Raw genomic sequence first — 14,952 nt, forward strand, 5'->3', positions numbered from 1 at the left:
ATGTACGCTATTGCCGGTATGAAATACAAATGAATCGGAAGTAGTGTGTGACCTCTGCCTATGCGACGGTGAATTGTGCTGCAGCTGATAAAATATATATGTATATGCGAGTATTTTACAAAGGAATACATACATATGTGCGCATGTAAGTATATGGATATGTATTTGTGTGCAGACAAAAAAATGCCATCAAAGTTGGCATACAAATTGCTCTAAAATAGTACACGAATTCCTATTGTTGTGACTTCCGTCACACAAAACGAAGGAAGATGAGCTATAATAAAAAAAAACAACAAAAAACTAGATAAAAGATTGCGCATATGACGTAGCATACTTTTGGGATGAGTTGAACTGAAAATTTTCGTTGAGGCTAAAATACTTAAAACGTTTTTAGGCAAAGTGCTGCGGGTTTCTTTTGCTGGCTACGATTATTTTCTTTGAGGTAGTTAATTACCGTTAAAATATACATATGTATGTAATGCTATAACTGATTAAGAGCGCATACTGCAGCGCCTAAAGTTATGCAAAGTGAATGAAGTGGAATGGCGCTAAAATGTAAAAAAAAAAGTAATTTAAAAGTGTATTTAACCCTGAATATACCCACTATTCAAAAGTAACTTTTGCTCTAGCAACGAGTGTATCAGAGTTTTGCCTTTTAAAACTTGACCCCAAATGGGTGAGAAGTAGGTTCATAATAAATCTTTGCCATTTCTCTTCACGTTAATTAGTTGGACCAATGTCTGAAGGGAATACATGCTCAAAGAATGGGTGTCTCAACGAATGATTTTTGTTGGAGATGTACAAGCTAGGAGGCGAAAAAAAGTGTTGAACTCTTCTTTTGGAGATGCCCTGATCGAGACAACTTGCGTATGGAATGTTTGACCACCTACTGCATAGGCTAATCAAAGAGATAGTCTCTGCTGTTATCGAGGACACTCTTCGCTACATTGGATGGTCACGTTGGTTAAATTAAGAAAGTTGCTAGCTCATTGAGTGATATCACAAGGGTCCAACTAGTCCAGTTCTACTACTTCACTTTGTTGTGCAATACGTCTTATAAACTAACGTAACCTAGCCCAGGCAGTTGAAGATCTTCGTTAGTTGTCCGAGAACTTCAAATTTGAGATGTTTATTATCTACATAGCACTGCAGCCTGGGACTAGGGATTTGAGGGCTTCCTCATAGCTTGTAAATTTTCTGTTTGGGCACTTGCACAAAAATGGAACTTGCCGTCAAAGGAAGCAAGATGGATCGCTGGCAGAAGCAGTCCCACCACTTTTTCGATTTCAATACTTAACTGTCACCTCAGGTGATAAATACCTTGTAGTTTTATGCAGATAACTACGGAAGATCTTTTCCCGTTTTGGTCCATAGTGCCTCCTCTGACCTTGCGACAACAACCCGATTAGACAATGTATATCAGAGAAGGCTGGTCATTTACTTTTGAAAGGAGAGGAGTTGGTAGAGTTTGTTTTCTTTAGGGAGTATATGTTCCCTCTTGTCAGGACGGCCTACCAGCCGTTCAGGCGCTCTACTTGTTAGCGTAGAGTAAAACGTTTACACAGATTACGACTACTCAGTCATCAGCAGGCACGTTCTAGTTAATTTGACACTTTTTCCTTTCCGTCAGGTGGCACTAACTACCGAGGCCAGATGAAGTACAAGGTTAAGTTGTTCGCACGTCGCTGTTAATAGTATAGTCTCAAAAAACTTTCCAAGAGAATTAACTCAGTACCAATAGAATTTGGCCTGAGAGGACACCCAAGCAAGTGCTTTTAGCTTGGCTCGGCTATGTAAGATGTTTCGAGATCAACACTTCCTTATGAAGATTGGGCCTCAATGTAACCTAAGTAAGTATGCCTTGCCGCCAGACGACAAGAACTGAATTTAAACATGCAATACTAAATAAACTTATATAAGTTTCTGCGATTAAAGCTTACTTTTCGTCGGTTGAAATAGTTTATTTATTAGGACTACCATTGAACGATAGTTGACATTGAAGATGGCACAACACTGAAAATGGTTTGCCTCCTAACAAAATTTGGAAGGGATATCGAAAAATCTTTCCAATATACATAAATTTTACGTCCACTTTGATGAAGTGGAGTAGTAGATTAATAAGCGCAGCTAATACGGAATGGCGGGAAAAATTGGTTGACAAGATCTTCCTAGAGTTCAAATATCAGCAGATTTTCTCAAACAAATATCAGATATAGAAGAAGCTTCTCTTATTATATGTAAAAGATATCTACATCTGGTCACTAAGACAAATTCTCATGAAAGCCGAGGGATTACCTAGCACAGTAGCAATTGTGGTATGGGTCAACCGGGATGATCACGAGGGCTCTAGTGTACACTTCTCCATCCAACAAATTTGAATGCAAATAGCTACATGACTGCAGAACTTTGTCCGATATCTAAAGCTTTCGTCACTTTCTTTGCCGATATCCAGATCTGCCGAGAAAGCTACTCACATTTCGGGATGGTAGTCGATAGTCTGGAGGATATGGTCCTATGCATGATATTTTCTAGTTACATGTGAGGAAATTGCAATGAACTGATTGAGAATTACGAGCTTTCGGAATGTAGCTGAATGAAATGTTGTTCGGTTCTGTACCTCGCTTAGTACAGTGGTGGCAACTGTGGAAGTGACTGCCTTGTTGGGATACTTTGTAATACCTAATTTTAGGGAAAAAATTAAAAATATCAAAAAAAAAATTCTCTTTACTACTGAACTTAATCAACACAGACGTATAAAACAAAAACACAATGTTTTTTTTAAGATGGAAAAACTGAGAGCCTCTAACTTGTAGGGCTAAGTCTTCTGGCATCTGCATTTTAAAAAGCTAAAAAATTGGTATGACCTACAATTTAAAGAGCGAATAGAATAAAAATGCATGCAGAAATTGTAAAAATAAATTTGTTCACTTCCCGCGCTGCTTTTTCTTAATTAAGCACTTATAAATGGAGTTGTTTTTCTTGCACAAGTGCGCAACGGTTCCGGTTGTCGATCTTTGCGTCAGAACATTAATTCTACATGTACGTGAATGGGCGTTGCGACACAGGTCGCATGTTCAAGTGCACTTTTGAAGGCAGTCATAATTATGCAGCAAACATGCAGACGCATGCACGCCATAATTACACCTTTCCCGCGGCAAGCATACATTTAGGCGCACACACACATCTCTGCTATACATAAACTAAAAAGTGCATACAATACATGCCTAAATTTAGGTGTTCCTTATTTTAATTACACTACTGCTGTTGACACACACACACAGTGTAACCCCATTTAATTTGTTGCGTCCACACACACACACACACATGAATATTTATTTTGTCATATTTATTTTTAATTGATAAAAGTTTTGCGGCACGCTTGGCGCTCAAGAAGCATAGAATGAATGAAAATAAAAATAAGAAAAATAAGAATAAAATTTATTGAAGCCGCAAGCACGTAATGCGCTCACATAAATAACACATGTGCTGTGTGTATGTATGTGTGTACATATGATGGAAACACATTTGCTGTTAATGACACACGTGACGTACAAGGACTTTTGATGTGTGTGCGTATGTGCATAAGCGCAAGCGCCAAAGTATGCACAAGAAATGTGTTTGCAGGCTTTGTTATGACTAAGATTTGTTTCTACGCTTTCATCGCGCCATTTGCGCCACCATATTTTTGCAATTTTGGCACGTCTATACAAATATGTGTACTATGCACACACTCACACTTTGAGTTGTTTATTATTTACACATTTCTTTGTGTGTAAAATTTCAGAATTTCAGTTAATCATATTTATATTTACCTCTGCTTTGCCTTTTATAATGCACATCTTGACGTCATCTTCGCTGGATTGCCATACCAAACGTTGCTGTTCCGTTAAATCGTGTATGCTCAGATTGTAAACGATGTTTCTGAAAAATAGAGTAATATTACATAAAATTAATTTTAAATGTTTGCTTTTAAGTGCTTTGAAAATAGAATTTATTGGAAGGGGAAATATTTAAAGTAACTAAATTTGTTGAAATTTCTTCCTTCAAAAGAGGCCTTAAAAAATTATTTATGTAAATCGATTATATATGAAGCATACTTCTAGGCTGAAATAGCATAGATCTCAGTTTAATTTACCATGCCAATAAATTGTTCGTGTTGAGCCTTATAAATACTAGAACGGAATTAGCTTCACGGTCGTATAAGTAAATGGGGAAAAATATATGACAATTTAACTTTTGTACAAACCAGGTTTAGGTGATATTTTGCCCTTCCTCAAGAGGGTTGTTTTTAGTATAAATTTTTACTACCAAACACCAGGTCTTTTTTTGTAAAAGACCAATAAGTGGAAATCAGTTTTTTGGATTTACCTCAGACTATTGCTGGACTTACAAACCCTATTCAAGTATCAAAATATCATGCCCGTCTTAAAGTATGCAATTTTCATGTCGAAAGGCTTATATTGATAAAATGTCAAGGTAATTTAGAGCTTGCTCCGGGATTCGGTTTCTTTATTTCCTTTGTACATTTTCCTTAAGAAAGCCGAAAAAAGCTATGATGTAACACGTCACATACATCTAGAATTTGAAACCAGTATGCAGAAATTTTCTCAGATTATTGCTAGACTTACAAGACAAAGCATTACAAAATCTCGTTCACCTAAAAGTATGCAATTTTCTAGTTCAAGGGTTTGAACTGGAAAAATGTCATGGTAACTTAGTGGCTATTCACCGAGTCTGTTTCTCTGCTTCCCCATTACTTTTCTTTCGAGGCACTCAGAGAAAAAGGCTAAATAAAATATCTCATACGTCTAGAGGTATGCGATTCATAATCCAAATTTTTTTAAGCATGAAATCCTTCGTTCTTCGCACTTTCTAGGTGACAACATAATTCTGAAAACAGCTTTTCCGCGCTATTCTTAAAAGAAAATCTAACATCGCCAGCTTAAAAGTATGCAAGTATTATTTCTATTATATGCCATGGTATTTTGGATCTTATAATAGTAGCCTTTTCATCACACAACAGTTTGTTATTGCAAAAGCCCAAGTCGTAAAGAAGCTTTGCTGGTTAAAAAAACCATTAAACACCAAAATATAGTGACTGCCTAAATGTATGCAATTATTAATAACAAAATGAAAATCGGGTAATTCTTTATGGTATTTCGCAACCCTTTCACGGGGAATCTCTTGCTTTTACAATTTTTATTATGCAAACAGGTTCTTCAAACATTTATCGATGAAATTGAAAAAATGTATATACGATATGCTTTACGAATGAAACGTTGGAATTTTTAAAAGAACAGTTTAAATTTCATACAAAAATATCTCATGAGTGATCATTTAACTGTTCTGCACATATGTGTATATGTAGATACAAGACGAAAAAAACACGGTGTACCAGCGCAGTAAGTTTATTACCGCAGTGTCCTCTTGAAGGTAGGAGGAAAGGATGCACTTTCCTTAGACGATATCGATAACTATTTGTGACTTGGATGAGGCACAGCTCTGCAATATCGGTATCGGACATCGACTCTTGCACCCAATCACTTGAATACGCTCCGATATTGGAATGACTCCATCCTACAAACCAATTCAGATCAGCTGTAGCTTAATTGGTTACGCTATCTATTAACGCTGATAAATTATGACCGTTTTACTACAAACGATGCTACCTATTCCCAACTACCACTACCTGCAATATAAACGCTTTTACCATGCTCTGATTCTTCCTCTACCATCTACCTTCTAAATAACCCCAGTCATAAAACCGTGGGTGGGTTGCTTCTAAAAAGGAATCACCATTATATGGCGCCCGAGCAGGGCGCAACAGAGAACGATGCATGTTAATGAGCCGAATCAAGCCGATCTATTTCGCCAGTCGCAACGAAAAATATCAGCTTGGGCGCGTTACTTCTAAAAAGTTATGCCTAACACATGGCGCCCTAGTAGCGACGTCAATAAGGGTTTGCAAAATAGGACAATCAAATCGTTTGTAAAAATATTGGTATAGTATATAGATGTGTTTCTTTTCAGTCGATTCAATAAAATATAATTTGTGTGTTGACGCGCTTTTTGTTTACGATGTAGTAGTTCACATCACAAACTCGACCTTTTTCAACGCATTAATAGAAGAATAACGTATTGTATGTATGTAAATACACATAAATATACTGCGGTTAGGTATTTATGATAGGCTCAGAGGAAAACTGTTCAACCCACACCCATGCAAGCACACAATGGATACACGTGCATTTAAGCATAAATTGCGATACAAAGATATTGGCAATATCGAAAAGCACTCTTATAAATGCATTAAACAAGCAGCCGAAACAAAAACACCAACAACAACATAACTTTGCACATGTGTCAGCACAAATACCGGATGTTGATCTATGCGCTGCCAAAATTTGTTGAGCTGTGGCATCCGGCGTCAGGCAGCTGTCGTTTCAACAGAAAACAACCAAACATAAATATTGTGGCGATAATACATTCATCAGATGAAAAAACGATTGCAACGACAACCCTGGGCTCATAAACCAACAACAAACAGCAATCTACTACAACAAAAAACGGCCACCTGCAATGCAGCCACACCCTTCTTGCATTGTATTGCTTTACTGCTACTGTTTTTTTGCATTTGTTGTTGTTAGTATTTCAGCCTTGGTATAAACTTATTCGTATCCACACATTTTTCACATGCATGCGCCAACTATTTCCATTCACAATCATTTCATTTTGCTTATTTGTTCGTTATGCTTTCGTGGTGTATTCGAATTTTTGGTACTCACGAAAACACATATGTACATATGTATGTGCATGATCTGATAATAGCACACATATGCATTTGCGTATATATATATATATATATATATATATATATATATACGCAAATGCATATGTGTGATATTATCAGAACATGCACATACATATGTATGTGTTTTCGTATATATATATATATACGTATATATGTTTGTGTTGATCTTTTATCGTTATTGAAATCATTTTTAGTTTTATTTTAAGGTTTTGGCATATTTTCGCATTTCGATATTTTCATAGATGGGCATTTGGCTCAACGACAAGAGAGGAAAAAGGTTCATTAACGCCGAAAGTTTAATACAAATATTGGTGATATTGTTAATTTTATCAAAAGAATTGCAGCTAACTACATTTTTTCTTGATAATGCAATCGTATTTGCATTACACGCTAATTTTATTGTCACCTTAAAATGAAAAACGTTGAATTTATTGAAATAAAGTAAAATTTTTGCTGAGAAGAAAATTGTCTGCTTCAATAATGCAGTTTGTTTTGCATTTCTTCTGTTTGTAATGTTTTTTGCAGTAAATATATTACGAGAGATTTATTTTTGCAGCTGTTTCATTAAGCACGTTATTTGGCGTTAAAACTAACCATGCATTACTGATAAAAATCTTATAGTAATGCAACTGTAATTGCACTACTTATAAAACTTAATTTATATTGCAATTTCTATACATAAAAAACAACAACATTTAGTTAAACTTTCACCCACAGTTCTATTATTCGCACTGATAATGCAAAATGGTTTGCAGTACTTCTCTTGTGTACGGCACGTTTTAGAGGAACTAACAAATAATGCAAGTAAGGTAATAAATAGTATAAATAAAATTAAGTTATATGGCGCTACTGTGAATTTTTTAGTAGTAAATTGTAATGGTAATGCACGTCATATTGCTTTATCTACGAGAATTTCCCCTTATCGTCGCTTAAAGGTAGTAAATTTAGTTGAATTTGTATGAAAAGGACATTTTTTTGTTACAATGATGCAATTTGTTCCATTAACTTTTTTAGGTTGTCTTCTAAATAAAATTAAAATATTACTAGAGATTTAATTTAGCTGCTATTACAAAAAGCGAGTAATTTCGCATTGAAAATTACTACGCATTACAGTAATGATTTTAATAGTACTGCAAATCTAGTTACATTACTAGCAGAAATTAATTTAAATGCAGTGTCTTTATAGAAAAAACAACGTTCCAACAAAATCCAATGATAGTTAAACTGTTTGTACTAATAATGTAAATTTGATTGCATTACTCCTATAAGTGCGTTTTTTTTATAAATAATGCAAATAATAAAACAATAATTAACATTTTTTAATGCTGCTGTGATTTTTTTGGTTAGTCATTTGTGCTGGCAATGCAAAAATTGAAATTGAAAATTGTTTCTACTAAAATTTATTTTATGGTAAACTTTTTTGTATAGGCAAAGTGAAGTACTTTTTTCTAATTAGAAACTAAACTAGCAATGCAAAAAATATTAAATTACTCAATTATTTGATAATATTTGACTCGTAATGCAAATGAGATTGCATTAATACAAAAGATTTAACGTGTAATGCAAACAGAACAATTATTGTGTGCTAGGTTAGGTTAGGTTAGAGTGGCCACCGGTGCGAGTACCAGTGCATTTAGGCCCAAAAATTTCCCATTGTGATACCACGTGGATCTCTCCCCTACTCAAACCAACAGATCGATACAGCAAACGTCAGGAGTTTCTTAGGTTCCAACTTAGCCAGATCACAAAGATCGTGAGAGAAGGGAGATCCCAGAAATGTCTTCCTCTTGTGCCAAAGCGCGGGACAATCGCACATAAAATGTTTGACTGTTTCTATCTCCTCTTCGTCTTTGCAGCTCCTGCAGTAATCATTATAGGGAGCACCCAGCCGTTGTGCGTGCCTCCCGATTGCTATGTGACCGGTCATAAGTCCAACCACCAGAGATATGTATATCCCCCCTACCAAGAAGAAGGAGACTTTTTGTGCGTCTCGCGTCCCATTCAGGCCACGCGAGCTTGGAGTGGTAGCAGGATTCAAGATTGCTCCATCTCACACCCGATTCCCTAAGGAAAATCCCTTTCAAAATAAGCTTACAGGTAGCGAGCGGCATGCTCAATCCCTTCCAGGACGACGAAAGCGGAACGAATGTGCCCCCTCTAGCAAGTTCGTCAGCCATCTCATTACCCGGTATATTCGAGTGTCCAGGCACCCATACCAAACTGAGGGAAGTTTGCTCAGCGATCTCGCTAAGAGATTTGCGGCACTTCTCTACTGTCCTGGACTTACATGTGACCGATCCAAGTGCTTTTAGTGCAGCCTGGCTGTCAGAGTAAATACAAATTTGGTTATAGCCGTGAGCAGCCTTCCCCAGGTGATCAGCGGCCTCATTTATAGCAGTCACCTCCACCTGAAAGACGCTGCAATGATCGGGTAGGCTAAATGATAGATTGCACCCTAGTTGAGGTGCAAAGACACCGCTACCCAGCTTATATTCCAGTTTGGAACCGTTAGTATATATCTGCAGCCTATTGCTCAGCTCCGGCGGCGCTCCTTTAACCAATAATCCCTATTCGGGATAATAACCTTGTACTTCATATTGAACAATACAGTCGGAGCGCAATAGTCCGACGAAGGCGAATCCAGATACTTAAGGATAGCTGCAAATGCGCTAATGTACACAAAAAAAATTAGATAATTAAAAAAAGATCGTTTCCATAAAACAAATAATTTTTCATTACCATACATCAACAATTATTCGAAATAAACGAAACAGATATGAACAAATTTTGGTTAGATTATATATACTGGTATGAATGAAAATAAGCTGTAAATTAAAATTTTTGTTGACAGTGAAATTTTTTTGCATTAGTAATGCTAATTCATTTACATTACAGCTTTTAGGGATATATTTTTCATATAAACGGCATGTGTGGCCCATACAACTGAAGCTAACTTTTCGAGTAAATGTAAATATTTAACCGGTAATGCAAATGAAATTGCATTAGTTGTATATATTTACATAGTAATGCAAAGAAAATCGTGCTTTTAGTTATTATTTACGCCATTAGAAAATTCCTTAGCAAAAAATTTATATGGGTAATGCAAAAAAATAATGTAATGCAAATCAGTTTTCATTATCATTCAGTTTTTAATAATTTATTTCTTATTTTTCGGTAGCTCCTTAAATTTCGAATGCAATACGCCCATGCATGATTGCAGTTAAGCAATTGCGGCGTGCATGCAGGCAAGTAGTATTTATAGCGGTGCACCGATAACGGAAGTTTTGATAAGCTCAGTTCATTGGGTTTTCGACATGGCGGATTTTACTTTCATCATTTCCCAATTTTTTTCTTTGAAGGTTTTTAGCGCACTACTCGAGCGGCTTCCAATAGTTGCTGTCAATTGAGTGAATATGCGCGCAATATGCGGGGTATTGTTGTTTTTGTTATTGCCTATATATAGTTGATTTGGGTTTCCAAATTTGTTTTTATTTTTATTGCTACAATACTCATTCGTATTGGAATCCGTATGACGCCTTTGCAAAGTTTTAAACAAGCCATCTACATATGTTTGAATGTGTTTGTGTGTATTTGCGCTTTTTCGGCTATTCAATTTCCATATTTGCGCAAACTTATTTTCACTTGAGATTACTCGTAGATAAACTCCAAATATGTGAAATATATTCGAATGCATTTCTAAGTGTGACTTATTTGAAACTTAAGCAAATTCTGCGCTTGTTTGCAATCTTTAGAGAAACTTGAACGGTTTATAAAAGCTGCTGATAAGGAAAATATTCTGCTGTATAGAAATTTTCTAAGCTCCTTAGAACTTATGTAAATTACTTTAGGCCAAACTAATCCACCAAATCTTATTGCAGAAAATACTTGTTTTCAGTATTTTTATTGGTCTTCTTCGGTATTTGCATGGGATATTTTCAGAATATTGTCTGGATCTTTAAGGGATGAATTAGGGATCGTTTTTAATGTGTTACCGGTATCTGTTTGATTAAAAGCCGATTAGATGTCGATAGCGTTGTTGTCGATTATAAACTGATAGCAACACTATAAGAATCGTCAGACATTTGATTAATAACCGATAAGGGGCCCTACTTGTTTTATGCTGATTCCGAACGGCATCTGCAAGGCAAAAGAGTTTTCATAAGCTTTTCATGGTAGAAATATGGTCGGAGTGCTTGCCAAACACTGCCGAGGGGCGAACCACCTAGAAAATTTTCTTCTAATTGAAAATACTTGTTTCAACTTTTATGTTGCTTTTCCCGGGGCATGCACCCAGGATCATTGGAGTGGTAGGCGGAGCACGATACCATCACATCACGGCGGCCGCCTATACCTCGTCGATAATACGCTTTTAACGTACTGATTAAATATCAACAACTTTTCAATATATAATCCATAACATTTCGAAAATAAATCGATAACTCTCGATAACTTGTCGATAATTTTTTGATACATTATCGACAGCTTTCTGAAAGCAAAATGATAAATTATTTGTAAAAAATCGAGTATCCGTCAGAAAACATTTAAGTCACTTGGATAACAGCTCGATAACTCGCTTATATCTCGTCGATAATATTCTGACTCCAAACCGATAAAATATGAGCAACAAGCAGATTAATCGTTGAAAAATAGTGGTTAATATGCCCACTGCTCTCCAATAACAATTAAATACATTTTCGAAAGAAGTCTACGGCTTTTAAATAACAAATCGATAACACGTCAACAGCAAATTGGTAATATTGCTAACAAATCGACAACTTTTGAATACTAAATCGATAAGCCGTTGATAACGTATCGGCAACAATAAACACCAACAAGCTATAAACAATCTATGAGATTTGGAAAATAAATCGATCGCATTCCGATAACGCTTTGATAAAATTCGATAGCTTCCAAAAATATATCGAAAACACAACGATGACAAACTGGTAACACTCCGATAACAAATCGATAACTTTTCTATAATAAATCCATAGCTTTTTCATACTAAAGTAATAACTTTCTGATTATCTGGGGAAAAATAAAGATAATTCATCGATAACCTTTGTTATCTATAACAAATTTATAACATTTCGATAACTCATCTATACCTCTTTGATACCACACCTCTAACAAACCGACAACTCCTCGGTAAGAAATGGATAACCCCTCAATGATAAACCGATAACTCATCGATAACAAACCGTTAACTTTGTTTGCAAATCGAAAACACGCTGTAACGTATCGATTGCAGTTTCGCTTACACTTACACTTACATTACGCTTACATTCTGGGAGAATACTTAATTGAGCAAATATTTAAATAAATAAATAAATAAATAAAAATAAAAATAAATGTAAGGCGCGATAACCTCCGAAGAGATCTAAGGCCAAACGTCTCTTCCATTTTGCGTCGTGCTCCTCTTGATTTTCCCTACAAATTGGCCGGACGGGACCTACATGTTTTATGCCGACTCCGAACGGTATCTGCAAGGCAGATGAGTTTTCACTGAGAGCTTTTCATGGCAGAAATATACTCGGAGTGCTTGCCAAACACTGCCGAGGGGCGACCCCGCTTAGAAAAATTCTCTTCTAATGAAAAACCTTATTTCTAAAATTTTGATGTAGCTTTGCCCGGGGTGTGAGCCCAGGGCATACGGTGTGGTAGGCGGAGAACGCTACCATCACACCACGGTGGCCGCCAAATATTTAGCACATAAAAAACATCCTCCATCGTTATCATCATTAATTGGCGTTTACGCGCCTTAGCGGTTTTGGCCATTTTGTAACAAGTCACACCAGCATTTCGATATTTTCATAGATGGGCTCTCTCTGTCTCGCCATAGCTGACACCAATTGGGAGCACCAAGGGAAGTCAAGCTTTTCTTGACCTGCCTTTCCCAACTCAGTGGAGGATATCCCATTTCTCTCCTTCCAAACTGCAGCCTCGATTGAAATACGTTTCGCGGCCGGAGCGTCTTCGTCTATTTACATTACATGACCTATCTAGCGAAGCCTTTGGTGTTTTATTACTTGCACTATCTTCTTCTCTGAGTAAGGATCATAATTATACCTCCTTCTATACTCGCCGTCGGCATCACGGACAGGACTATAAATATTCCGGAGAACTTTTCGCTTGTACACTCCAAGAGCCAACTTATCTTCTCTCGACACCATCCATGAGCCCGAGCCACTTAAAAAATAATTTGAAATATGCTAAATAAATGAAGAAAATAACAGTAGAGCTAACGATTTACTAAATTGCTAACAACAAGGAAAATAATACAACAACAAGAACAATTATCATGCAATACTAACATCAAATGCAAATACAAAGCAAATTTGCAATACAAATGACAACGACACGTTGTTTAACCGAACATCATTGCCTTCTTGCCTTTGCCTTCAACATTAATGTGCGAATGTGAACAACAGGGCGTATGAGTAACTATTGTAGGCAGCGCTCGTTAATGTGGCGTGGACGACAATTTGACGCGTTGCTGTGCGAGTAGACGTACTTTTGAAATTGAAAGAGCTTTTGTACGTATGCAGATGTGTATGAGAGTTGTGGTTGTGCTTAGCTAAGCGCGTTTGTAGACAAGGTGGTATGCGTTTTTGTTGTTATTGCTGATAATTATGACGCATTTGAATAACGCTTTGCAAATGCATGCGCTTATTGATAACACACGCGGCATACACGTGACAGACACATGACAACGATGAGCGCGCGCAATCAATGCCAAGCATAGAATGTTAGCAGGCACAAAAACAAGGCGTATAACAACAGGGCGTATAACAACAGCGCGTACAACAAATGCATAATTTTCAATTGATACCTGATGTGCGGGCAATCATGATTTGCGGTAATCATATAGAAAGCGCGCGTAACATCAAAGCCAGCATTTTGCTATGTTGGCGCTACTGGATAGTGGCGTGTTTGTGTGCGTTCGTTCGCGTTAGCAAAAATTTGTTTGATTGATTGTTTTGTTACAAAGGTAGCTGGCTGCAACAAATTGAGTGGCACGTAGGGGTGAAACTGCTGAGAGTGCGATTATTATTTTTCTGAGTTTTTATAAAGCTAACGTTTCAAGCTACTCAGAGCTAGATGTGGACAAATGCAAATATTCTACGCGCTTGCAGTGGTAACAGTTAACGGTTATTTATCCGCCCCGGTACATATTTTTTTTCCGTCGTTGAATCAATCAGATTAATCGTCGCTTGCGCTTCTAGCCATGTCAGCCCAAATTCAAAACAACGAGCGAAGCGCTATTTTCAAAAGTGTAACGTATGTAAAATGGCGCTTAAAAGATTACCTTCCGGTATAAGGCGCTATTTTTCCTGGAATGCACACAGTGAAAAGAAAACGCATGCATACACACTTTCTTGCGAACACACTCAGCACTGATAGAGCGATTGTGATATGTAATCAAATTCGAGTTTTTCTTTTGCTTTAACAAAAATAAACAGCAACAAAAGCACGCATCATTTCTATGACGTCGCATTTGAACTGCGGTACTAAGCGCTATTGGTTTACCACATCAAAATTTAATATATATTTCTGCGCATATATTTATGCAGGTCATTCAACCTTACCCCGTTAGTATGATCAATGTTGATACAAGCAAAATTCTACAGCAAATTAAGGCAAAGCAAACCACGGTAGGGCAAAACATGAGAGGAAAGAGAAGTACAGGATAGAAAAGAAGAGGCCAAGTTTTTTAAAGGTGTGTTATAGAGGAGGTATAGACGAATTATCGATTTATTATCGAAGTGTTATAAATTTGCTATCGATAACAAAGGCTTTTGATTAGTTATCGACGAGTTATTGGTTTGCTTTCAAAAACACATTCGTAGTTATCGAAAAGATGCCGCTTATTTATAAAGTTCATGAAAGTTATCGACATGTCTGAAAGTAAACGATTTGCTATCGAAAAAATGTCGCATGGGTTAAAAAAATTTATCGAATTTTTATCGATTTATTATCGATTTGTTATGGCAGTCTTACCAATTTGTTATCGAAAAGTGGTCGATTTTTTATTAAATATTTATTGACTTTAAATCGAAAACTTCTACATTTGTTATCGTAAAAATATCGATTTGCTATCGACAAGTTATCGATTTGTTTTGGAAAATTTATCGATTTTT

General features: G+C 36.5%; 1 protein-coding gene across 1 annotated transcript in view; it reads right to left on the reverse strand.

The window, feature by feature from the left end:
• Sema1a (semaphorin 1a) overlaps positions 1–14,952 on the reverse strand; it is a 678,660-nt gene that overhangs the window by 193,075 nt on the left and 470,633 nt on the right. Inside the window, 1 exon segment of the mRNA XM_067764629.1 lies at positions 3,813–3,921. Coding sequence (XP_067620730.1) covers positions 3,813–3,921 — 109 coding nt within the window.

This window comes from Eurosta solidaginis, chromosome 2 (genome assembly GCF_040869045.1).
Source record: "Eurosta solidaginis isolate ZX-2024a chromosome 2, ASM4086904v1, whole genome shotgun sequence".
Taxonomy (NCBI): domain Eukaryota; kingdom Metazoa; phylum Arthropoda; class Insecta; order Diptera; family Tephritidae; genus Eurosta; species Eurosta solidaginis.